The sequence below is a fragment of the Protopterus annectens genome, chromosome 3.part1 (assembly GCF_019279795.1).
Source record: "Protopterus annectens isolate FY-2018-M chromosome 3.part1, PAN1.0, whole genome shotgun sequence".
In the NCBI taxonomy this organism is placed as follows: domain Eukaryota; kingdom Metazoa; phylum Chordata; order Ceratodontiformes; family Protopteridae; genus Protopterus; species Protopterus annectens.
The window spans coordinates 936,091,718-936,119,539 of record NC_056732.1 but is presented as its reverse complement, the minus strand read 5'-3'; the positions used below and the strand labels follow the sequence as shown (position 1 = coordinate 936,119,539).

Here is a 27,822-nt window from a genome sequence, read left to right as displayed (position 1 = left end):
CCATGAAGCCCAAAGCCTGCAGAATCTGTCTTGCAGATAACTTGGGTTTTTGCTGCCATCAGTTTGAAGTAAGTAGTCAGTTGCCTTTGCTTGTGTGGCGTGAGGTAAGCCATCTGGGCAGTTGTATTCAAGCTTGCATCCAGGAATGTTATCTTTTGAGAGGGTACCAGTTGTGATTTCTTTTCATTTATTGTGTACCCTAGGCATGTTAGAAGCCTTTTCACAAACGCCATGTGTTGAAGAAAAATGTCCTTGTTCTCTGCTTGAATGAGACAGTCGTCCAAGTAAGGATATATTTGAATACTTCTTTGCCTGCAAAATGCTATTACTGGTACCAGGCACTTTGTAAAGACCCTGGGCACAGTAGATAAGCCAAAGGGCAGTGCAGAGAATTGGTAATGCATTAAGCCAGCCTTGAATCTGAGGTATCTTCTGCACGATTGCCTTATTGGGACATGCAAGTATGCCTCTTTTAGGTCTAATGTCAACAGCCAAGCATTCTTGCCCAGCATGGGCAGAAGCTGCTACAAAGTCAGCATTTTGAATTTTGGAATGTCCAGGTATGTGTTCAAAACTGATAAATCCAGTATTGGCCGCCAGGCCTTGTCCTTTCTGGATACCAAGAACAGTCTTGAGTAAAAACCTTGTCCTTTTTCCTGTTCTGGTACTAGCTGAATGACCCCCATATCCGTGAGGGACGTAACCTATTTCTGTGTCTCTGCCCATTGATTTTTTGGCAGATCTGGCCAACCGTTTGCCATTGGCAGAGTATGGAAATGGAATCTGTATCCCTGTGATACTAAGTTTAGCACCCACTTGTCCAGGGTTATTAACTGCCAACTGTGAGCAAAAAGTGCTAATTTTCCCTCTAAGGGTGCTGCCAAAAGATAAGTGCTTGGGGCAGGTAGAGAGAAGTCATTGGGACTGTCTTCTGTAGGTTTGCGCTTCATCTCCTCCAGATTTGGAGGTAGAAGCGCCCCATTGCTTTGACCTGTATGAATCTTGCGCCTGATATCTGGAACCCTTACGGCATCTGGATTTGCCCCTCTGAGCTCTGTCTGACACAGGAAAGGACCAATTTTTTGAAGGCCAATGTCTACTGAATCTTGGTGGCTGCACTTGTAAGAAGTCTTTTACAGTTTGAATAGACTTAGTTTTGTCTTCCATTTTCTTTAAAACCTCTTCTGCCTTAATACCAAACACAGTATCATGCTGTAAAGGTGCATCTAGCAATTTAGCTTTAACATGATCAGGTAAATTTTGTTCCTTTAGCCAGGCATGCCTCCTAATCACAGACCCAGTAACTGCGGCCCTGCAGGAGGCCTCTAAGGAATCAAAACCACATTGCAAAGTATGCATTCCAACCTATTCAGCTGCATGCAATGTTGTTGTTTGTCTTTTGGCTTTTCCCGGTAAGGGGTCGCCACAGCGGAACTCCGGTCCGCTAATGATTGGCAGTAGATTTTTACGAAACGCCAGCTCGACGCTCAACTTCAACGAAGGCACGCCCATTTACGCACGCATGTCTTTCAAACGCTACCCAACCACGGGGAGGACATGCAGACTCCACACTGAAGGCACTCCCAAGCCCAGCCGAGAATCGAACGGGAGAACCTCTTGCTGTGAGGTAACAACGCTAGCGCCGTACAACCGCGGCTACACCAATAATTCCTGCAATTATTTATTTTATGCACATTCAGACATCAACATCATTTTCTGTTTCAGCACTCCCATAACATGTTGATACTTGAGCATATGAAATTGCCAGTTTAAGGCCCTAATTGCCAAGGTTGCAGATGTATAAACCTTTTTTCCCCATCTATCCAGTGCCCTTGAATCTCTGTCAGAGGGGGTAGGATTTTTTGCTGTTGAGGCCTTAACTCCCTTTGGACCCTGTGAAATAGTTTCAGGATCAGCAGCAGGGTTTCTAAATAAAAATTTATGTGAGTCAGGGACCCTGTAATATCTGTCAGGCTTGCTGGGAGCCGGAGGTAAGGAGTCAGGGGTCAAGCTTGACTCCGAAAACACATCATCCACAATGTCTAAAACAGGGGGTATGGCTAAAGGCCTGTGCTGAGGGAGAAGAAGGAAATCCCTGAGCCTCTTTTTTGATTCTGAGAAATCTTGACTCTCCCAGTGAAAATGCTCCCTCAAAGTATGCAAAGTTTCTCCAAATGAATAATCCTCAGGAAGTGATGCAGATGGTAAAGACTCCTCTGCATCTGAGTCCTCATAGGGCGGTATAGATAATTCCTGATCAGAAGAGGAATCAGAAGAAATAGAAACCTGATCTGAAGATTCATAATCAGTGTCTTGCCTAGGCCTCTTATCTGGAGGGGGATGGGTACCCCTGATCAAGGTAATAAGGTCTTCAGCCATTTTGATCATCTGTTTTTTAGGCATGGAGGCCTGTGCACGTGGCTCATGCGTCAGTTTTTAAGTTTTAGAAGTTGCTTTTGTCTTTAGTTTTGCAGCTGTCGTCGGTTTGTTATACAGATGTTGAGGCCTGAATACACCCTCAGAAGCCTGCTCAGCGGCTCCGAACTCATCCGAGGGAGATACATCCGTCGGTCCAATACTTTGTGTATCTCGCGGCCCAACTAACTCCACATGGGTGTCGGTAGGGGCCTGCGACTCGAAAGTAGCGGATATCAGGGGCTGTGAAAGTGCCTGACTGACTACCAGCGAACCGGCCACTGGCTTAGGAGAAGCTTTGTCGGTTTTGGAACTCGACTGTCTTTCTCTGTCCTTTTCTTTGTGTTTTTTATGTATTCTGGTAGTCGGATTGCTATCTGACGACATTTCTGGGTAGTTAAATCTGTTTCCAAAATACTGTGAGGCAAAAATATACAGACGCTTAATAGTGCGTTGGTTAAATCTAGCACAAAACTGACAGCCAGGCATGTTGCGATCAGGGCCTAGGCAAGGAATACAGTATAAATGGAAATCCTTATGAGGTATTTGCTTCCCACATGTAATACAATTATTAACTTTTTCTGACATCGGTATGGAGCAAGAAAAAAAGTTCCCAACAAGGTACTTAGCTTTAGTGAAGACTTTGGTTCTGAAATTCAAACTCGAATATTTCAGTAGTCGGCCGACCGGCACTTGCGAAATGCTTCTGCTTCGGGCACTGTGCGGCAAGAAAGACAAAAGAAAATGGCGTCGGCTGCATGTTTTATACCCCTGACGACCTGACATAATGGAAGAGGAGACAGCAACCGACGCAGGACCCAAGACTTTGGAATTCAGGCCGACTGAGGGCAACCTGCCAACAGATTACCCAAATGTAATGACTGCAACAGTGAAACACAAAGAACATCAGCTAGTCAGTTTTTCTGAAAGATTTTGTTCTATCTAGATAAAAACGTAGCTGTCCATGAACATCTAGAAGATGATGAATATAGTCACGCTTGTTTTGGAAATTGGGGAAGAAAACTGGTTGGTTAATAACCTGACTGATATTGCTTTCGGAGGCAACTTTGGGCAAAAAAGGATTGGTATGCAAGGTCACTCTTTGTTTTTGAAAAAAAAAAAACAAATATGGAGGTTTGGATGACAGTGCTTGCAATTCAGATAACTTTCACTTCAGCTAGAAGGGTATCAAAAATGCAGTCTTCTAGGAAAGATATTGAAGTCTACCTTGGCTGAAGTTTCAAAGGGGGGGTTGAACAAGAGCTAGTAACATCATGAAGTCCCAAGAAGAAGAGGGGTCTTTATAGGACATCTGAGTTAAAATGTACCCCTGAGGAAGGTCTTACACAGTTTATATGAAGCAAGTGAGGATGAATTGTCCCCAGTGTGATAATTTGAGATGACTGCCAGTTGTACCTTAACAGTAGAAAAACTTGCCAGTCTTGGAAAATTTAAGCAAGAAAGTCTAGAACTGCAGAGATAGGAGCTGTAAAAGGGTCAAAATGTTTTTGGTAAACCCATATCAAAAACCTCTTCCATTTACATTTACAGAGTTTTTACTGGTAAAAAGTTTTATGTGAGGATATTAAAATCCTCTGAACCGGTGAAGCCTTGGTGTTTCTAGCCATCATAGAAATTGGAGAAACCATGCAGTCACTTTTAGTCCTAGAAAATCTGGATGAGTCTGCCCTGATGGGTGGGACAGGAGATCTGGATACAGTTGCAGCATCCACAGATGACATATTAAGTGAGAACAAAGGAAGGGGAGCCAGACCTGTCGAGGCCAAAAAGTAACAATGAGGAACATCTTGCTCTTCAACCTCTGTGCTTTCTGAAGAAACTTGGGTGTAAAGGGTAATGGAGGGTAAGCTTATAGTAGACCGGAGGGCCAAACATGGATGAGAGCATCTCTCGGTGACCTTCGCAGAGGAGGGATCAGGGCAAAGAACCTGCTGCATTTGTTGTTGAAGGGCAATGTAAAGGGCAGTGAAGGGCATGGTTGAACCCATTTGTGGAAAGTCATGTTTGCTACTGACTGGTTTAGAGACCACAAGTGAGGCATCAGGATAACTCTGCTACGCCTGTCCGCGAGAATGCTGAACTTTCCTGGAATGTGCATTGTGACTACGAAGTGGTTGGAAGACATCGCCCATTGATAAACCCTCACTGCTTCTCAAAATAGGGGGGTAAAAATCTGGTGTCTCCTTGCTTGTTGATGTGCCATACCAAGGACATGTTTATCCATTTGTATCTCAATAGTTCCTAGTGAGAGAAAGCTCTCAAGTGCTTGCAACGCTAGAAGCACCACTCTCATCTCTAGGACACCGATATGTAAATTAACCTCTTGTGTTGACTATGTGCCTTGGACTGTCTGACCCAGGTAATGCCCCCCTCACCCCAGCAGGGAAGCGTTCATGGTCAATGTGGCATTGGAGGGGAGGAAGAACAAACAGTCATCCTTGCTCGACTTCTTCCATGTGAAGCCACCACAGAAGCGAGTCCTTGTACACTCGGGACAATGTGATTGGGTGATTCAGTGGACAGAAGTGTAAAGACCAATGAACCACCAGCATCCACTGAAGGATTCTCATATGCGAGTGTGCTGTTGGAATCAAGGTTACCGTGGCAGCCATTGAACCTAATGCTCTGAGGGCTATACTTGCTGGGGTTTGGGAATGTCCACAATTTGTTTAATGTGTGATCTTAAGGTGGATATCCTGCCTGAAGGCAGGTAGGCTAGGCAACTGGCTCTCTCTAGACGTATTCTTATAAAATCTACCAACTGTATGGGATGTAAATTTGATTTCTGCATGTTGATCATAATGTCCAAGGTAGGGGCTATGTGTAGAAGATAGTCCCTGACTTGTAGTAGTAGTAGATGGATGCCTGATGCTGTTAGCAGACAGTCACCTAGGTAAGGAAACACATTGAATACAAGCAGTCTCAAGTGAGCTGCTATTACCGCCATGCATTTGGTGAACACCCTGGGGGTTGTGGTGAGACCAAAGGGGAGTACTCAACTGATAATGACTGTCCCCCAGCCGGAAGTGCAGAAACCTTTTGGAATGCCTGTTCATTTTGATAGGACAGTACAAGTCCTGAAGGTCGATTGAGCACATACAGTTATCCTTTTGTAATAGCGGCAGAATGGACTGAACCATAGGTTCATAGGTTCATACTAGGCTATCTGCCCGAGGGCATTTACAAGCCTAGCCCATAGTTTTGTGGCTTACGCCACCCCTTTAGTATGGGGAACTATACCCATTATTTTGCTGTGCCTCTGTTGAGCAGTGACACTGAGGTAATCCCTGGGGTATATCTGCGATCTCCCATCCATTGATCAAGATTTCTCTTGAACAAGGCCAGCGAGGTGCTCTGCCTCACATATACCGGGATTTTATTCCACAGCATAGGGAGTCTTTGGGTGATGAATCTATCCCTCCAGCACGCCTATTAATAGCCGTGTCGAGGTTTAAGTCTCCGCCTTGTGGCTCTGACGGATCTAGATTTTTGAGGTGAAGCATATTCATCAAATCTGGGTTTGACATGGCCTTGTATGTTAGGCAAAGGTCACCTCTGAGCAAGCGGTGGCGACTGAATAGAGCTGGAGTTCTTTCAGTCGGGCAGCATAGGACAGATGTTTGAGACCCTTTATCCTTTTGGTGAGGAACTTTGTGGCCTCTCCAGCTGCTGCAAGTGTCGGGTCAGATACATTCAATGGGGCATTGTACTCAATCATTGGTCTGATGAGTGATGAGTATAGGGAGACTATGACCTCCCTTGATCTAGATGAGAATCCTTCATGATAAGGTGGGCAATGTAGAAGGTCTTCCTAACTACTTTAGCTACATGGGTGTCGAATGACAGACTACTATCAACCTGGGTCCCCAGGTCCCTGATAACTTCTTCTGTGCTCAGTGGATGCCACCTATTTGGTAGCTAGGGGTAACCTTGTTTTTCCCGAAGGGTATGACTATGCATTTTTGGCATTTAACTTTAGGCCATGGCTCTGGCACCAGTTATCCGCTTCTGTGAGACCCTTCTGAAGGATATCTGTGTCAGATGTGTTTTCTAAGTTTGCAGTCATCTGCAAACTTTGTCAGCCATAACCCTCCTGTGTTTGCTTGTACTGGAAAAGTAGATGCCAAACAAGAGTGGGCCCAGGACTGAGCCCTGTGGTACACCACTTGTGACAGGCTTTGAGTCTGACATGGCGCCAGCAACTCTGACCCTGTGGGTTCTGTCACTCAGCCAGTTTGCAACCCATCTTGTGATGTATGGGTTAACATTTAAGCTGATGAGTTTTTCAATGATACCCGAGTGGGGTATTGTATCAAGGCCTTCGCCAGATCGAGGTAGGCTGTATGGACTGCCTTTCCTCATCAATGGCTTTGGTGACTGTTTCAAAAGTCAACCAAGTTTAGAAGGCATGATCTGCCTTTGACAAAGCCAAACTGGGATGGATCCAAAGTCTGCAAATTCCTATGTCTTTATTTATGAGGTCCATTATGATCCTCTCCATGGCTTTGCAGATAAGGCTTGTCAAGCTAATGGGCGGTAATTTCCAGGGTCGGTGGAGGCACCGCCTTTGTGAAGTGGGACCACAGTTGCAGTGCGCCACTCCTGGGTATGTATCCAGAGGTAAGACTATGATTAAACAGCTGTCATAGCTGTGGGTTTAATTCCTCGTTGAGTTCGTGGAGCACACAGCCGGGGACACCATCAGGTCCCATGGATGCTGTGTTTTTTGCTTTGGAGAGAGCAGTTCTCACTTGGGCATTGGAGATGTTTGGTGGGGTGCAATCGCTTGGTATAGATATCTCTCCTCTTGGGAGGGAGAAGTTTGCACTGAACCTGTCAGCCAGTATGTTGGCAATGTCTGTAGGATCAGTAATCTTCACATCATTTTGAACTAGTTCTGAGCATATCTGGGAGTTTCCTCCCAGATTTCTAACATAGCTAAAGAAGGCCTTATGATTGTCTTTTGAGTCTTTAGCTATTTTTCTCTCAAAATTTGCTTTGGATGATTTTATGAGAGCTCTTAGTTTTACTTATAGTGATCAAGGGTGTCTTACCTTTTAAGGATTTTGCTCTATCTTGTAGTAGCTTCCTCCTTTTGTTGTAGAGTTTGTTTATGGCTGGGGTCCACCAGACTGGACGCTTGCCTTTGGTACAAAGAGTCTTTGTTTTGCTTGGGATTGCCTTATCCATGCAGTCCTGCAGGTGCTGGTAGAAGGCATTTGTAAGTGATTCAGCGGCTTGAGTACTGTTTTCCCTTAAAGGAGACCACACTAGTCTTTAGAAGTGTGAAGTCAGCTTGAGAAGTTCTTTACTGTGGTCTTTTTATTTCAGGTGGGGTGGGATGAGGACCTCCAGCGAGATTAGTTTGTGATCTGATCTCACCAGTGAGGGGTATACTTCCGGTGTTGAACATTGTGCTCCCATGTTCGTGATGATGAGATCAAGTATGTTTTCTCCTCTTGTGGGGATGGTGACTAGTTGTTCCATGGCATTTGAGTTTATGAATTCCAGGAACTTTTGGGCTAGGGTGTTTGGGCTTGAGTAGTGTTCCCAGTCTATATTAGGGTAATTGAAGTCACCTAGTATGATGGTGTTTGGTGATACATTTATCCCTCTAGTGTTTTCAGGAAGGCCATGTGAGGTTCCTGAGTTTGTGAGGGTGGCCTGTAACATGCTACAATTTGCAGAGCAGTCTTGCCTATGGTTAATTGCACCTGGATGGTCTCCGATGCATCACCAGTCTTGAGGTGTGGGTGTCTTTGATGAATATGGATACCCTCCTTTCTTGGTATTGTCTGGATTTTGGGGCGAACGCATGATAAGAGGTAAAACCTGATAGTGCTGGGGTGCTCTCAGGAGCCTTGAACCAGGTTTCTGTCACTGCACAGACATCGATGTTCTCCATACTGAGAAGGGCCTGCATTTTGAGATTTAGACTTCTGGCATTGAGCAGCATTACCCTTAGTTTTTTCCTTTTTGTGTTCTAGGGTGGTAGGTTTAGAATTTGAGCCTTGCCTAAAAGGCACTATGGGGTGGCAAGAGCCTTTGCCAATATCCGAATCCCAGGGTGACAGGTGCAAGCCGCCTTTAAACTGAAACAGCGTGGCTTGTCCAGCATGTCATCCCAGGCAGACAGACATTGGATCCCTTTGAATGACACCAGAGTTTAAGCCAATTGTTAAAGCTGATCATCTTATCACTGTATTGTGGCATCATTCTTGGTGAAGGTAGGATACTGCTCAAGGTCAGGGTCATACCTGCCTGGGCTACATAATCAGAGAGCTCCTCAATGTCTCTTTTCATGTAGTCCAAGGAGGTACGTCTCAGGTCGTTTACACCAGCGTGGACAATGACTGAGTCGTATTTGTACCTGCTGTTGAGAGACCTGAGTGCTTGCGTTATGTGGCGGATTCTAGCGCCCGACAGGCAGCTTACTGTGACCTTCTCCTTACTCAGTCTGGTGAGTGTGTCTGACTATGGAGTCACCAATGACTAGTGTGTCTGGCATTGTGTTTGGCCTTAAGGGCTGTGACTGTTTGACACTCTGACTGTGAGGTCTATGTGTGGAACTTTGAACTGTCTACTGATTTGCTGAGGAATGCTAAGTCCAAGATTGGCCTGAGGTCCCCTGTCTTCTTCAACATTAAAAAGAACCTTGAGTAGATTCCGGATCTGAGTTGGTCTGGTGGGACCTCCAGGATGACTTTTTTTTTTTTTGCAGCTTAATAATTTGTAATGCTGCTTCCTCCCTCTGATTGGGTGGATCGGGGACTTTTTTTCCCTTGGTTTTGGTATTTGGAAAAGTGGAATGGAATATAATCTGGATATGATCCTTTGCACCCAATGAGCATTTGTGATGGCTAACCAGGCGCCCGGGTGCAAGGATAAGCACTCCCAACTGCTTCCAGGGAGGAACAGTTGGGCAACCTCTCAGGAGAGCTGAAAGGATCTACCCAAGAAAGAATCATGTGATCCTTTATTATGCGGACACCCATTGCCACGTGGGTGGCATCTACCATTACAGTTGTTTCCTCCTCTGCTTCTGGAAGAAAAACCTCCATGTGGTTCCTGAAAAGGACCTTGAGACTTTTTGAACCACATTTTTTATGACCACACTGGTTCCTGGAGAAAGGTAGAGGAGCTGGATCCGAAGGCTTCCAAACACACAGATTCCTCATGGGTAGAGTTTTAGGCAGACCATCCACGTTTCTGTTGAAGGATTTCAAGAAAGTCTCCAAGAGAGACATTTTTAGGTAGAGATCCTGGGGACCCTTTCACCTCACTAAAGTCTGTGTCTCAGTGATGGATTTCCTGCGGGAATCCAGGTACCCCCTTTTGCATTCTCTTACGAGTGGCCTCCTCAGTAGGCTGCTCTAGGGAGATTTTGGAAGAGACGGGGGAGCTCAGAAACTGGAACTGGTTGGAAGCTCTACTGACCTGGCTATCCTGGAGGACTCAAGGACAGGATCCAAAGCAGGGGGTGGGACACTGATTCAAGGATGTGAGAGTCGGGGCTCTTCTAGGTAGAGAAATAACCCTCTCCACCACATAAAAAAACAGAAAGACCCACAGGAGTGGAAGGCAGTCTCTTTGGAGCTGAAACTCCTGGAGCAGACAACCCCCAAGGCCCACAAACCTCCCACTATGAGGGGGGAGTCGGCTCAGAGAAGTCAAATGCCAAAGCTCCAAGGGGAAATGACAGCTCCAAAAACTTAGCCGAAGTCAACCCCTTGGATCCTACGTCAAAGCTTTGACTCCAACAGCAGTTCTGCACAGACATGGTCGGAGCTGAACAGCTCAGGTAGATGGTTGGAGTCATAGTGACAGGCACTGCTGGTTCCGATGTCTCAACTCTCAGGGCCTTCAGATCCAAGGACTCTGAAGCAAGTGGTCAGATCGGAGAAGGAGCAACTGTGATAAAGATAGATGGGCAGCTCATGGATCTGGAAGAGAATGGAGCTTGCAAAATCCCCATCTGGATTTGTGTCCTAAGAAATTTCCTCATCATTCTATAAGCCTCATCTACTGAAAGACTGCAGGAAGGCCTGACAGATGAGGAGGTGGAGGAAGGCCTGGAAGAACTTTTAGGTGACTGCTGTAGCCCAGTAAATCCAAGAATCAAAGGGAGCTGCTCGGGGGAGGTCCTAATAGTAATGATCAGGGAGCTAGTCACAGCCGGTGTAGTATCTGAATGCTTCAGATCCAAGGTCTTCTGAACCTTTTTTGGCGGTTCAGTCAGCCTTATCCGGAGAACACTTACGGTGTTCTCGGGATTCTTTTGTTTTCTTGGAGATTTGAACCTCTGAGGAGAAAGTACCAAGAGAAGAAGCTGAAGAAGGCAGGAAGCCTTTAAGTATTAATTAATTCCTCCCCGTCACTTATAGCACTCTGGTTAAAGCCTGTGCAAATGGAGAAAGGGGACTCCAAATTCTTAGGGCCTAAGCAGTAAATGCACTCCCTCTGGGCAATCAGATTGAGGAATCTTGTGCCCACATGAAGTGCATTTTTAAAACCAACCAGTTTGTCAGACATTTTAAACTCTCTATCAAGAAAGAGAAATAAAGGGAAAGTAGGCAGACAGACAGAAAAGGACTAACGAAGAGAAAACACAAAGAGATTTATCTATGAAATATTTTTTTTTTTTTTTTTTTTTTTACATATAATAGGGTAAGGGTGGTTATAAAACAGAAAAATGAGAAAGAGATGAATTAGAAGACTAGAAATGCACAAAAACTCACTAACCCACTAGGAGCTTGACAGAGTCGTAATCCCGGTCCATCCTGATGAGCAGCAAATAAGATCTGAGGTAATCTGGGGGAATGAGGCATTATGGGTAGGGAAGAGCTCCTGGGGCTATAGAAGGTGGTCAAGTCTACGGTTCGGATCTGAACCCAGAGGTTAAGATCGAATGATAATGACATCAGATTGAAGAGTTAGGGCCTACAGAGTAGGCAGGGATGCCAGCACAGGAACAGTCAGGATCCTGCACCCCAGAAAGACATGAACCAGAGAAGGAGTCAGAAAGGACTTTTTTAAATCTATAGTGAAGCCCATGCTCTGCAGGAATGACATTGCAAAATGAAGATTTTGCAACAAAGTCTCTGGAAAGCATGCCTGAAACAGGAGGCTGTCCAGGTATGGAAAGACTTGGATCCCCCTTAGCCTGCAAAAAATGAATCACATGAGCAAGGCATTTGGTGAATCCCCTAGGGCAGTAGAAAGGCCAAAGGGCAAATCAGAAATCTGAAAATGTCAGGAAGCAACAGAGAAATGTAAAAACTTCTTGAAAAGGGGATGATTTGGGATATGGAGATATGCATCCTTAAGATCCAGAGACACCAAGTAAGCCTGAGAAAGCAAAAGAGGGAACAAAGCCTGGAAGGACAACATTCGAAAAAAGGGAACCTTCAAAAATGTATTTAGATGAGAAAAGTCTAAAATTGGTCTCCAAGTACCCTCTTTCCTGGGTACTAGGAACATTCTGGAGTGAAATCCACTTTCCCTTTAGGAAACAAACTTCTTGAATAGTACCCTGAGTCAAGGGATCCCCCGAAGCACCCCTGGAAAGGACAGCTGTTCCTGAGGGGATTGACAAATTCCCATAAAAGGGGGAAGAGATTTCCAGACCATTACATACCCTTGGCGGATAACGGACAGAAACCAGGAGCCCTGACTAATCTTTAACCAAACAAGGGGGGGGCGGAGAAATGCAAATAGGATAGTCAGACAGCCCCTAGTTTTTTAGGAAAAGGGGACTTCTGTGGCACAGAAGTCTCAGTAGCTTTAGCAGGAGAAGCCCACTTCCCACCTTTCTTGCTCTTGAGGGGAAGGCAAGACTGTCTATGAATAAAGGCTGGCTTATTGGGGCAATTTCTCTGAAACTTAGGGACAGGAAAAACAAAAACATGTTTAAGTTCATGTAAAGCCTTGCCTTCATCCTGAAGGCACTTAGCAGCAGCAGCTTTGCCAAACAACTGTTTATTTTTCAGAGGAGCATCCATCAACTTATCCTTAATACCATCAGGCAAAGGTTAAAGTCAAAGCAAACAATATCTCTCATCATTGATTCAAAAGCAGCAGCCCTATAAGAAGCACCTGCCACATCATAACCACTTGATGGATTGATGAGCTACCTGATAGGAAGTCCCCAACAGGGAGAGAGCAGAAGTATTCCCTTCAGAGTCAGAAAGATAAGAAATTACCTGACATGGCTGGGAAAGAAAAGCTAGCATGTATCTGGACATATGGGTCAGATAACTGACTGCCCTAAAAGTTAAAGTAGCAGATGTATAAAACTTTTTCCACACCCTTTCCAAGGTTCTGCTCTCTTTATCAGAAGGCAGTAACTTAGGAGAAGGTAGCAACTGAGATGGCTTGTCTGAAGCCACAAACAACACCAAGGGGTCAGAAGAAGGTAACTTGTAAAGAAATGTACAGTCCTCAGGCACCCTATAAAACCTATCCACTTTCTTGGGGCAGGGGGCTGGGAGCCAGGAGCCTTAGAAAAGGCATCCGACAAGGCAGCCAAAACAGAAGGGACAGCAGAAGGTCTGGCAGAATCCTTCTGCAGTAGCTTATAATACATTTTCTGTGCTTCAGAAACCTGAGTGGGATTATGTCCCCAACAGAAATTTCCTCAAACGAAGTATCAGAATTAGTAGACTGCTCTTCCTCAGACCCATAACCTAAAGGAGAAGGAATCTGAGAGGAGTAACCAAGTGATTCCTCTTCTGAATCCTAACCAAGTGATTCCTCTTCTGAATCCTGATCCTCCTCAAAGGAAACCCGTTCCCTGGGTCTTTTAAGGGGAGTAGAGAACCAAGGAGGAGATGGGACAGAAACTCCCTGAGGAAGTTTTAAAGCCATCATCGCATTAAACAACCCCTGAGTGAAACTCTGTCATTCACTCTGTGTGTCCTTAGGAGTTGGAGTAATATGCTTAGTTTTCTGCTTTTTCTTTAAGGGTAAATCTGCCTTATGAAATGTAGAAGGCTCCAACCCTGGATGGCATTCAATAAATATAGTAGGCATTTCTTCTCTAACCAAAATTAGAGCAACACCTCTAGACCCCTCGAAAATGATCAGCCACGGCTCCCCTGAATGTCCGATATGAACTTCTGCAAGTCCTCCAAAGATGTGCCTAAGGTCGCATCCATGCCAGCCTCCAAACAGGTCATGGTCAAAGAATCCAACGACGGAGCCAGGTGAACCTCTGGGCTTTGACTCACTTCAGGAGGGACATACAGTGGAGGCTGTACAGCAGAAGAATCCAGCCTAGATTTCTTGGCCATCTTCTTCATGGACAGCTGCCCCTCAGAGCACGAAGCTACGAGTTTAAGACACTGATTCTCCAGATACAAAGCCAAAGAAGAAAGCCTACTATGGATAGTCTTGGGAACTAAGGCCTGACAGATTGAACAGGACCATATGGTTGTGGGAAGCACAGAGGCAAAACAAGACTGCTCATGATGGTCTTTATGGGGAATCTGTTGCCCACAGTGGCATTTATTCTTCTTGGATGACATGAAACTCCACAAGCAATAAAAAAGTAAAAAGAAAGATAAGGTACAATAAACCCCAATGGGGCATTTATCTGCACAGCTTGGCAAACCAGCAATGGAACGAGCATTCAGACCAACAATCAAGAGATGGCATTAATACCGTCAGCAAAGAAGTTCTGATGATGGTAAGTCCTGATGTCACCTTTACGTCCTATGCTATGCAAAGAGCATACATGTGATGTACAATGTACCTTAAAGCAACCTAAAGCTTCGGTATACTGGACAGATGTCAGGCTGCCCCAGGCAGAGGATCCCTACTGCAATAAGATAAGATTTCTTTATTATCATTGCACAAGTACAACAAATTTTATTGAATAACTAATTGTACAGTATTGTAACAAATATTGAAACAGTGAAATGGAAGGACATCTTGTAATACAAGTCATACAGCCTTTGTGAAACAAATCTGAAACAAAGATGGCACAACTTTTCTTTCCTTCTTTAAAGCTGAATTTATAGAAGTTAGTTCTTTGTTTCTGTAAAGGGCTAGGAAAGATGTGATGTTGCTCAGTCAAAATCTTCCTGTACAAGCGTTTTATTTTTTATTTATTCAATCTATCTTTTGTTGACTGGGTTAGTGCCACTAGGCTAGCGGCCTCTTTTTCAGGGGAGATTGGAGGTGGTAATTATACAGCAGTTACTTGCATGGTTCCAACTCCTGTATGCAGTCCAAGTACCTACAGTAAGAAGGTAGCATTCTGCAGGGTATAACCTTGAGCACTGCCTGCACAAAACTAAGAATAAAAGAATGCTGTCTGACATGAACCTGTTAATATCCTCATTTACTTTTAATCCACCTACTAAAGAATTCAAGTTCCTCAGAATTACAGCACATTGTATTCGAAGAGTAATCTATGTTAGTGAACAGCAAAGCAGGTCTACTGATTTTTCAGAACTGCTCCAATCTACAACTATGCAGCCTACTCACATGCTCAAAATTCCCAGACACTGCCCATCTATTCTGGCTACTCCAAAGCAGTATGAAACAAAGGCATTTAAATGCTTAACTCACACACACTATGAAATTTCAGGAGAGATAAAATAAAGGTCAAAGTAGAACTGCAATTTAAAAGTGATGCGGCCTGCAAATAGTTCTCACATATGCAAAATGCTAGGTCATTTCATTACTAACTGAAGTAACAAGAAGGGAATAACACATGCTGCAAACTTTACCTACATACAGCAGCTTCTTTGTAATAGTATTTATGCATTATCACGAATCATCAGTTTCTCATAATCATGTAAATAAGGCGTGCAGTTTCCTAATAAAATATACGTCAAAGTGCAATACAAAATAATACTATATTGCTCATTTGTTAAAAGTTACACATACCCAGCCACTCTGTTGGCAAACTCAATAATGTCTTCCTTTGTTCTAGGTCCTCTATAATTATATGCCATATCTCCTTTTAATCTGTGGAAAGAAACACAGGAAACAAAGTCAAAGATCAGAACTACTACAATATATAATTAATCCACAGTTTTGAATTACTCTTCTATACTAAACTATTCTTGTAAATATAAGCACATTTTACAGTTTTATTTTCTGAAGTTACCAAAAACAGAAAAACAAAACTGCACAACATGTCATATTGTTTTTAAGTCGTGGAAGTATCTTCATCTTTTTAATCTTGTGTCGTATGATTTTGTGCAGTTCCCACAGTTCAAGACGTCTGGTCATATGCGATGGGGTCTTTACTTGGCCAATGGCACTGTCTGGTGTTGGCATAGTATCTCTGAGGTCTGGGATTATGACATTTTGTAAATTACACAATATTTTAAATACAATTACTAAAATGCCTCAACAAAAAAATAATGTTCAGCTCTGCATAAACTAAGTCATGTTGTCAAAAAGGCCCTACTAAGAAATACGTAACACATAATTTTTACGAAGTCATCAGAAAAAGGTCTGGACTGCAGGTTTTCTTTTGTGCCTGCACAGGGCTACTAAATTTGTATACAAGCATTTAACGAGTAGTCTTGAATTAACATACTGACACTTCAGTTACTTTACATTCATTTTAATGCAGTTTTTGCTCTATTTTTATATATTCTGATCCCCCCCCCAACACATTTATTCAGGAGACACAAAGAAGAGAGAGAAGTATACACCACCACAGCACAGCAGCAGTTAAGAATTTAGGAGGTTTTGGTCCAACTAATCTGTCCACTTCCACAGTAGTCACATCAGATGAAGGCCCAACTTAACCTGCTACTATTTTTGAAATATGTTTACATCTACATGAAGCAACTTCATCATTTAGGACCCTACTACAGCTCCCTAATCAGCTGTTTTTGTTAAAAACAAAAAAAATACAAAAAAAAAAAATTCCGTTTCCATAAAGATCATCAGCTTGAGTCCTCTTGTTATCATGCATCTTTTCCTGAAAGACCATACTCCTCTGAAACACAAGAGATATTTTTCCATCATATTATCCATTCCCAACTGCTATTTTCAGGTAAACACAAACACATACCTAGGAGCTCATATGTACTCCTGACTACCTAGATTCAAACAGCTGCTAGTGCAAAGGTCAATTAATAGAGATATGATGACAAAAGGCCTACTGTTATTTATCCCTGAAGGGGGACTAGAAGTTAACGCTCCACTACAGCAGCATCACTGGTGAACATCAAGAGACCCTAGCATAAATGGGATTAAATAACTGCCATGGTTAGTAAAGTACTCTACAAATGTGTCCTGAACACACATGACTTCTGTACAAAAGAATCATTACACAAAATGTAGCACACCATTCTATGACCGAAATTTCATTTGACCGACACTTCATTTGACCGACAAGTATTATTGGCAAGAAAATGGGATATGCCCCCTTCCCCACTGTAGTGCGACCCTGAAGTTAGAATATATATTTGGGGGGGGCACAGCCCCCCACAATGGGGGTGAAGCCCCCCACTTAATTTCATATTATATTGTTTAGTTTTGCTTTAACATTGCTCAGTAAAACAAAAGTAAGTGGGGGGCTTTGCCCCCCACACCCCCCATTGTGGGGGGCTGTGCCCCCCAAACCCCCCCCAACTATATATTCTAACTCCAGGGTCACACTACAGTGGGGAAGGGGGCATATCCCATTTTCTTGCCAATAATACTTGTCGGTCAAATGGGTGTCGGGAAAATGAAGTAGACCCATATATATATATATATATATATATATATATATATATACATTTCATATATATATATATATATATATATATATATATATATATATATATATATATATATATATATATATATATATATATATATAGAAAGAGAGAGAGAGAGAGATACACACATATACATAAGAAAATCCATCTATAAGCCAATAAGACAGCCAGAAATGGGCGCAGGTTGCTCTCCCACAACACAGGTCAGGCATTACCTCCTTAAGAAAGTCCCCATTATACCAGATTACCTGGGACCTATACTAGCAGTCATCGAAGAGGTGAACACGCCAACAAAGTGAAAGTAGAAGAGTTACGTGTCTGAGATAATGAGTGGGTGGGGAGACTATACTGGCATACCAACTTTACGTAGTCTCTCTTATATGATTCCTGGTTCAGATTACTACTGCTTTTCTGCTCTTCTCTCCTTTCCAGCTACCCAAGCACAGTCCATTTAGTCCTGTGCTGAAGTAAACGTAAAAGGTTCTCTTCATCTTACCTCCACATTGCATACTTGGTGCTGAACCCTCCAGGTCCCTACTGGCTTCAGTAACCAGTATAGCTCTGCAGAGCCTGGCGCATACAGCATAGACACATTACACCAGGCCTGAAGTAAACTCAAGTGAAATACAAATATGCTGGGAGGGAAGAAGGGAGTTCATCTGATTCAAGTGAATATAGCCAGTGTTACAATAAGTGCCTTACATGAAATTACACTAAGTGCAGAGTCACAAGCAGTACAGCAAAAGCAAACTTTTTTCAAGTGTGACAAAGAAAAAAAAGAGAGAGAATTCTGTTACTGGATAATATGAAAACATGTTTTTTCCAAGAAGCCCTACATTCTGCTACAGCAGACTTCTACATTTGGGGAAATAACTGTACTTTAAGACTCCACTGTTTGAAGGACGCAGGGTTAAAGGAATTTAAGTCCAACAGATGCACTGTTTGAGATTCTGTAAATGGGCCCAATGCAGTCTGATTTTATTGAAGACTTCTGAAGTTGAGAGACTACTACAACTACATATACTAGTTGTATGCGGGTTTTACAGGATTTGCTGTAACTGAGAAAGTTGAAAGTGGTACACTGGTCAAACTAGAAGACTGGTAAAACAGACTGCAGAAGAATCCACAAGACATATAGCATGGAAATATGGTTACCCCTTGTCGCTGCACATTTTTCTGAATATCATGACGGAAGTGTTCAGCAACAAAGGTATACAGGTTTGACCTCGGGTTTTTCACTTGCAAGTGGTGATGAACATTGTTTTAAAATTCATCAGAAGCAAGTTCAATATTAAAATATGGCACATTGCTTCCTATAGAGAGAGAGAGAGACACACACACACACACTTTTAACGGCAGCATAGCATTATTATTATAGATACTTTTCTATATCTTTTGCCTTCTGCTGTCTTTCCAGCATCAGCCCCCTCCCTTGGCCTATTTATTCCTTAAACCCAGGGCAAGAGACTACAAAGTTGGTGGCTTGAGTTTTTTCCTTAGAGACTTAACTCTTCTTGCACATGCTCGGGGCAAAGGGGGTTTGTGCAATGAACTATCCATATTGGTCATCCACTGCTTCCACAAGGGATGATGACAGCAAGCAGCCCTGACACCTTCTCTGAAGCATGGTAACTATTTTCTGCAGTCTCCACTAGGGAAACTGCACTTCCACATATGCTCCCCATACATTCATAACCCTCCCAACCCACCCCTTAGGAGGGTCAACTGGACAACGCCCCTTCATTGCTAGGACAGTTACCTGAACTCCAGTCACCTGGGTCACAATCCAGGCTATATCCCCTCTGTGTCACTCAACCAGGCTAGTATTAGTACTATGTTACAGTTAAGATTAAATGAAAATCCAAGCAGGCAATGTGATTTTTTTAACTAGTTAATTGTGTAATTAATTACAAAGCATAGAAAAATGTATTTAAAAGTTTCATTGTTGGCATTTTAATTTTTTCTCCCTGTAAAAGGAGGTACCAATGCACTAGGAAGGATTAAAAGTTTTTTTTTAGTACCTTGAGCTGCACATCTTTAATTATGTATTGTTTTAGTTAATGTTGTGGTTTGGTGGCCGAGCAAAAAGCAATCTCCCTGGCAGACAAAGAAACGCAAAGCATGTCAATACTTCTTACATCACTTCACCTTCAAGAATGCAGTCCACAATGGACAGAATACGATGGCACATCTATCTTGTGCTCACTCAGAGCCAAGTGTTTTAGTGTCAAATGTCAGATTACGGTGCATGCTTGTTCCCCCAAAATCCAAGGTATCATTATACCAGGAATAAGAGATATTAGCTCCACCAGAATGCAGTTCCTGGCTCTCACCTGAACAGGAGGAAAAACGCCTTTAAACAAAGAGAAACAGGAAATGATGTAAACCTGCAACACCTGAAGATGCTCTACCAAAAACAGTGGCTGTAGCACCACATACAAAATGAGAAGCAAGGTGAGTGAAAGTTATGCAGTGAGGACGGTTATCTAGAATAAAATAAAATGACATTGCAATTCAGTGTCTTTTACATCCAACTTGAGGTGGCTCTGTGCAGAGTAGATAGAACAATTTCACTGAATTCCAAGCAAAATCCGTGAAGTGACCCCAAGAAATAGAAGTAACAAATGGAAAAGAAAAACAAAATTTCACAGAAAGGGGTGCTGAAAAATCAGGGCACCAAGGGATGTTGAAATCCTGAAGTGGCGATTTAGACTACAATACCCCATGAAGTTACATATGAAGACAACAACAGACATGGTACACCTATGAGGACAAATTCCAAAAACTAAGCACCTGAAGCAATGCGCTGTCTTCTTAATCAAACAGATGTATGAAACAGAAGGCAGTTAATGAGGTGGCTACTAAGCAATTCTACCAAGGATGCACTAATGGATGCTCTTTAGTGAGTAGCACTGTGTGTCCTGGTGCTAAGTAAAAGACTAATGTTTTCATGATTTCTTGTTTATAGCCAAACACTGCTCTATATTTGGCTTATATTATTCTGAACAAAAAGCAACAAAGCAGTGCTCTGATAAGCTTATTACTTGTTGTGGTAATCCAAAAACCAAAATGTTCAGGATAGCTGTTTGGTTTGTTGTGGGAATATTAAATGTGTACAGTGTACACTTAATTCATGTGGAATCACCTTAACGGTAACACCTATTATCCAAACATCTAACTTGAAAAGAACTTGTTGACAGCAGTGCACTGTAAAAAGAATTTATGTGCTTACCATAACATTCCATCTGAGATGCTGCCTCTCATTTGTTCTTCGACCTGTGGGTTTGGATCAGAGGACTGGATCTGACTTGGCCACAAACTAAATCTCTAGGATCCAAAATCTGAACTCATCTACCCACAATGCTCCACTCCCCCAATCTCCTCAGATCGGGTTTGCTGCACAAATATGCATTATCTATTATACCAATGTGTGTGTGTATACTATATACATACATATATATATATATATATATATATATATACATATATATATATATATATATATATATATATATATATACATATATATATATATATATATATATATATGTGTGTGTGTGTGTGTGTGTAATTACACACACACACACACACACACACAGAGGAACCTAGTAAGGATCACTTCAGGAGCTCAAACAGAATAGGTATTTATATGCAGCTTCGCTACGTCCTACAAAAAAGGTAAGGGGGATGGAGGGAGGGAAGGCTGAAGAACAGACGAGAGGCAACAACTCAGATGGAAAGTTATGGTGAGTACATAACTTCTTTATCTGAAGTTGTTGCCTTCTTTTGTTCTTCAACCTGTGGGCCAGAGTCCCCAGCTAAAGGAAACTTGGGAGGCCCTCAAGGAAGGACATTCTGGAGCACAACAGACCCAAAAGAAATGTCCAACTTGTAATGAGATATAAAGGTAAGAGGGTTTGACCAGCTGGCAGCTGCACAAATCTCATCAATGGGAAGTCTAGACCAGAAAGCTAAGGAAATGGACACAGACCTAGTAGAATGGGTCTTAATCTGACAAGGAAAAGGAATGCCCTCCGGAGAGTAAGCAAGTGCAATCCAACTAGGGATCCAGTTGGCCAGGGTCATCTTGGAAACTGGTTTTCTCAGTTTGGTCTTTGAGAAGAAAGCGAAAAGCTGATCAGACTTTCTGAAAAGTTTAGTCTTGTCCAAGTAAACATGAAGCTGTCTGTGCACATCCAACATATGAAGTTGGTACTCTCCTTTGTCTTGAAAATTAGGAAAAAACACAGGGAGAGATCGATAACTTGGTTTATATTAGCCTCAGATGCAACCTTGGGCAAATTGGTCACTAGAGCGGACCATGTGCCATGGATTGTTTGTCCTAGATAATGCCCCCCCCCCAAACTGAACTGGGATGCATCCATGGTCAGTGTGGCCTCTGGAGGAGGAAGGATATGGTCGGCCTTGATAGATGTTCTCCAGTTGGAGCCACCAAATAAGAGTGTGCTTGAATGCTCGAGAGATTCTGATCAGATGATTCATCGGATATCAAAGAAAGGACCACTGGGCCGCCAAGGTCCACTTAAGAAATCTCATATGAAGGCGTGCTACTGGAACAAGAGTAATCATAGCTGCTATGGACCCCAAGGTTCTTAGAAGAAGACTTGCCAGGGAAGAAGGGATTTCCTTGATATGGGTTCTCAAGACAGAGATTCTGACTGGAGGGAGAACAGCTAGATGAGTGGCATCTGGGTGGGCCCCAATGAAATCTATTATCTGTACTGGATGGAGATGAGACTTTTTTTTAGATTGATGGAGATGCCCAAGGCCAAGGCTAGATGGAACAGATAGTCTCTGGCTTCTAGGAGTCGATGCCTGGTGGGCGCAGTTAGGAGCCAATCTTCCAAATAGGGAAACACCTGGAAGCTGCCACTACTGCCATGCATTTGTTGAACACCCTGGAGGCTCTGGTGAGACCAAAGGATACTCTGAACTGGTAGTGACTGGCCCCCAGCCAAAAGTGGAGGAACCTTTTGGAGCGCTTGTTCATCATTGTGCATGTCCTGAAGGTCTACAGAGCACATCCAGTCACCCTTCTGCAGGAAGGGCAAAACATACTGAATTGTGACCATCTGGAACAGAGACAGCTATGGACTTTGTTGAGGGTAGTAAGGTCTAAAATAGGCCTGAGGTCCCCTGTTTTTTTGGGCACTAAAAAGAATATGGAGTAGATGTGTGATATGGAATGGGGTTTGAAACCTCTAGGGCTGCAGCCTCCCCCTTTGATTCAGTAGGACATTGGGGACATTCTTGTTTGGAGAGGGACTTTGGAAAGAGTATGGAATAACGTCTGGATATAATTTTAACACCCAACAATCATTTGTGACAGCTTCCCAGGTTGTTGGGTGTAATGACAAATTGTCCCCCAACTGCCTCCAGAGATGAAAAGTCAAGCAATCTTTCAGGATTGCTGATTGGGCCTGTCCGAAAAAGTAGCCAAAGACCCTTGGTTCATCAGACTCACTCTGCCATGAGGGCGGCATCTGCCATTAGGACCATTTCCCCCTCTGCCTCCGGAGGGAAGGTCTCCCTGTGAACCCTGAGAAGGACCTTGAGATCTTCAAAACCACAGCTTTTTACTCCCACGTTGGTTCCTGGAAAAGACCCATTGTGGGGTAGTAAAGCGGATTCTGAGAGCAGATAAGGTCTTTCTATCTTTTTCACTTTGAGATAGTGTGTCTTTTACAGCTGGGCCAAACAGGGTCAATCCGTCAAAAGGGATGTTGGTGAAAAATGCCTTACTGGGTTCCAAGAAATCACACAGCCGCATCCAGACATGGTATCTGACTGTATTGCCTGAACCAGCCGCCTTTGAGGCGCTTTCTGCAGCATGAGAAATTAACCTCATAGATGTATGAGAAATGGACTGCAGGGTGGCCATCCTGGAGGAAAAGGTCTTCTGTTCCTCGGCAGACATGGACTATGGGGCATAAGTAGAGCGTTCCTTGACCAAGTCCCTCTGTAGCCTGGTTACATGTGCCAAATAATTCAGAGATCACAATGCGAAGGTTGCTGATGCATATACCAACTTATCAAACCTGTCCAAAGCCCTAGACTCCCTGTTAGGGGGACGGATGGTGGAGCAATGCTGAGCCAGCTCCTTTTTGGTGGTTGCTACTACCACCATGGCACCGACATGAACACCCTTATTCCACTGGGGTCGGTCTGACTGGGCACTAAGGATCTTTTCTGGGTGTTTAGGGATGGGTTCCACTGTGTCCAGCTCCTTCCATGCCCTGCAGGACACAAGGTCGATAAGTGGGGCCACGCACCCAAGAAGTAGATGGTCCTGAACCAAAAGCTTCCAGAAATACTGATTCTTCCCAGTTAGGGTTTTGAGAAGACCAACCAGATTTTTGGCATAGGATCTCCATGATGTCCCCAAAGGAGACATTGTCAGGTGGTGATCTACGGGACCATTCCCGTTCGAGTTTGATGTCCTCAGTGAGGGATTCCAAAGGGGAATCCAAGCATCTCATTTTGCACTGGCATTTCCAAGGAGCCTCCTCAGTGGGGTGGTCTGGGGGAGGTATCGGAAAACTCTTGGTGTTCCATAGCAGAAGCAATCTGGAAGGCTATCTGGGTAGGCTGTACCAGATGTGCGAGAGTAGAAGGCTCAGGCATAAAAACTGCTGGAAGAGGGATGGGCTCCGAACCAGGGAGTCGAGGCTCTTCTGGGTGAAGAGAGAACCCTCTCCACCACCTCGATTGCCAAGAGAGATCAAGATACCAAGGATAAAGTACAGTTTTGTACCTACCATAAATGTAGATGTTCGAGTGTCTTCACTGCTGCAGTCATTACACTTGGGTTATCCTGCCATCAGGTGATCCCGCAGTCGGCCAGAGTTCCAAAGTCTTGGTCCGGCGTTGGTTGCTGTCACTTCTTCCCTGACGTCAGTGCGCCAGGGGTATATAAGATACAGCCGACGCCATTTTCTTCAGTTTTTCTTGCCCCAGATGTTGAGTGCCCCCAAATAGGTAGGCAATAAATAAAGGTAATAAAACATACAATAAAGGTAAAAAACAAAACCTTCAGTTACCAGCAAATACACCATATAGGTAGTATAGGGTTGAAAGGTATAGATTAGTCCCAGCTAAGAAAGAGGGGATGGCGGGTGGGTAATCTGGACTGCAGCAGTGAAGACACTCAAACATCTACATTTATGGTAGGTACAAAACTGTACTATGTTCATTGTGTTTCACTGCTGCAGTCATTACACTTGGGTTGAATCCCAAAGCTGAGTTAGGGTGGCTGGTTCTATAGAGGATTTGGGGTGGCTATGAGGCCCTGCAGCACTGCAGTGGCAAAGCCAGCTCTGTATCTAGAATAAAGAGGCAAGTGATAATGCTTGGTAAAGGTGTGTACTGAACTCCAAGTTGCAGCTTCCAAGATATCTTTGGTAGGTACTCCTCTAAGGTAGGCAGTTGAAGTGGCTGTTGCCCTGGTGGAATGTGGCCTAATGTTACTAGGTACAGTTTCCCATGCTGTGTGTAGCAGAATCGAATACAGTGTCCTATCCACTTTGAAATGGTCTGCTTTGAAATAGCCTTTCCCTGTGATCCTGCAGCATATGCTATAAACAACTGCTCAGTTTTTCTGAAAGCTTTTGTTTTGTCCAAGTAGAAACGTAATTGTCTGTGTATGTCCAAGGAATGGTGAAGTCTCTCCCCTTTATTCTGGGGATTTGTATAAAAAGTTGGCAAATGAATAGTTTGGTTAAGAGCCACACTGGATACCACCTTAGGCATAAATGAAGGGTTTGTTCTTAAAGAAACCCTGTCTTGGTGAAAAATGATGAAAGGCTCCACTGCCATTAGTGCCTGTAACTCTGAGACTCTTCTTGCTGTGGTTATTGCCAGAAGCAGAGCAGTTTTCCATGATATATATTTTAATTCTGCTGAATTGGCTGGCTCAAAAGGAGGTAAAGTTAGTTTTTCCAAGACAAAATTGAGGTCCCAAGTTGGTGTTGGTGCTCTCCGGGGCGGCCTTATGTTTTTAGCCCTTTTGAGGTATTGTTTTAGCAATGGACGAGAGAAAATAAGAGGATCTGTGTTGTAATGAGCCGAGATGGCAGAGGCATGGATATTAATGGGTGAAAAGGATAGTCCTTTGTCCAGCATCTCAGTCAAGTATTGTAATATCTGAGGAATATTTGGGACAAGAGGGTCAAAGCTTTGAGCCTGGTTCCAGGCACAGAATCTCTTCTACTTTTCTGAATAAGATTTCCTGGTGCTAGGCCTCCTGGCCTTCAAAATGACATCCATAACAGCTTTAGAGAGTGGTGTTGTCTGCATGACTAATGAATCTGCCATGCAGCCAGGTTTAAGATTTTGAGCTGACTGTGCAGGATCTGACTGTCTTGTTGAGTCAGAAGGTGCTGAGTTTGAGGCAAAATCCATGGTGGGCCTTGAGCTAAGTTCTTTAAGATTGGGTACCAGTGGTGGCGTGGCCAGTCTGGGGCAATCAGGATCATCTGTGGATTTCTTGTCTGGTTTTTAGGAGTACTTTTGAAAGGAGAGGCAGTGGTGGGAAGGCATAAACTTTTAGGCTTTTCCAGCTGAACAAGAGAGCATCCACTTTCCATGCTTGTGTATGATAAGTCCTTGTGCAGAATTTTTGTAGTTGGCAATTCATTAGGGTGGCAAAAAGATCTATGTCTGGGCACCCCCATTTCTGCGTTATCATGCTGAATACTTGTGGATTTAATTTCCACTCGTGAGGATCCATGATGTTTCTGCTTAAGTCGTCTGCCAGAGTATTTTTCTTTCCTGGCAGGAATTGTGTCTGTAGATGAACTTGATAGGTTAGAGCTGTGTTCCACAAGGTCATGGCTTGTCTGCATAGGGGATAAGAATGAGTGCCCCCTTGCTTGTTTATGTACCACATAACTGTGGTGTTGTCTGTCTTTAATAATAGTTGTCCTGGATGCAGAAGGTCCTTGAAAGCTGTTAGGGCATTTTGTACAGCCCACATCTCCTTTTGATTGATGTGAAGATGCATTTGGTCTGCGGTCCACTTGCCCTGAATACATTTTCCTGCCATGTGTGCTCCCCAGGCATAATCCGAAGCATCTGTTGTTAGTGTCTGCCTGGCTGTGGGTAGAGTGAAAGGCTGTCCCTTGTTGAGGTGACATGCCTGTGCCCACCATCGAAACTCCTGTTGTAGGCAGGGAATTAGTGGTATTACTGCTTCAAAACAGTGACAGTGTTGAGTCCAAACACTTTTTAGGTACCAATGTAATTTTCTCATATGCAGTCTGGCATATGGAATTAGAAGTATGCAAGATGCCATGAATCCCAAGGCCTGCAGAATTTTTCTTGCAGGGAGTTGGGTTTTTGTTGCCATCAATTGAAAGTACTGAGTCAGTTGTCCTTGCTTGTCTGGCGTGAGATAATCCATCTGGGCCGTTGTATTTAAGCTGGCACCCAGGAATATTACCTCTTGTGAGGGCACTAGTTTTGATTTATTTTCGTTTACTCTGTACCCTAGGCAAATTAGCAACTTTTTTACAAACGCCAGATGCTTTAGAAGAATGTCCTTGCTCTCTGCTTGAATAAGGCAGTTGTCCAGGTATGGATATATTTGAATTCCGTTTTGTCTACAAAATGCAATTACTGGTGCCAAGCACTTTGTGAAGACCCTGGGCTCAGTAGATAAGCCAAAGGGCAGTGCAGAGAATTGGTAATGCATTGAACCAGCTATGAATCTCAGGTATCTTCTGCAATTTTGTCTGATAGGGACATGCAGGTATGCCTCTTTGAGGTCCAAAGTGACAAGCCAAGCCTTCTTGCCCAGCATGGGAAGAAGCTGCTGTAGTGTCAACATTTTGAATTTCGGAACATCCAGTTAAGTATTTAGAGTAGATAGGTCTAGTATGGGTCTCCAGGCTTTGTCCTTTCTGGGGGCCAAGAAAAGTCTTGAGTAAAATCCTTGTCCTTGTTGTGGCACTTTTTCAATAGCTGTCATGTCCATGAGGGCAGTAATTTGTTTTTGTGCCTCTGCCCACTGATTTTGTGGCAGGTCTGGAATTCCGTTTAGCCTTGGTAGTGTGTGAAAGTGGAACCTGTAACCTTGAGACACAATGTTCAGAACCCATTTGTCTTGGGTGATTATATGCCAATTTTGAGAAAAAAGTGCTAGTTTTCCCCCTTAGGGAGCTGCCAAATGGTAAGTGTTTGGCATTCGAAGGGGGAAGTCATTGGGACTGTTTCCTGTAAGGTTGTGACTTGTCTTCACCTCCTTTGGGGGTTGTAGCACCCCACTGTCGTGGTACGTAAGAGCCTTGGGGCTGAGATCTGCCTTTTGGGAAAGGACCAATTCTTTGAAGGCCAATTTCTGATAAATCGAGGTGGCTGTACCTGTAAGAAATCCTTCACTGTTTGCATAGATTTTGCCTTATCCTCCATTTTCTTTAATACCTCTTATGCCTTAACACCAAATAAAATATCCTGCTGTAAAGGAGCATCCAATAATTTAGCCTTAACATGATCAGGTAAAGCTTGTTCTTTTAACCAAGCATGCCTTTGAATCACAGATCCTGTAACTGTTGCTCTATAAGAAGCCTCTAATGAATCAAAACCACATTGCAAAGTATGTTTTCCCACTTTTTCAGCTGCATACAATAATTTCTGC

General features: G+C 43.5%; 1 protein-coding gene across 1 annotated transcript in view; it reads right to left on the bottom strand.

Annotated features, from left to right (window-relative positions):
- TMX3 (thioredoxin related transmembrane protein 3) overlaps nucleotides 1–27,822 on the bottom strand; it is a 1,593,937-nt gene that overhangs the window by 889,281 nt on the left and 676,834 nt on the right. The window contains exon 6 of the mRNA XM_044067138.1: nucleotides 15,331–15,411. Coding sequence (XP_043923073.1) covers nucleotides 15,331–15,411 — 81 coding nt within the window. The remainder of the gene's footprint in view (nucleotides 1–15,330; nucleotides 15,412–27,822) is intronic.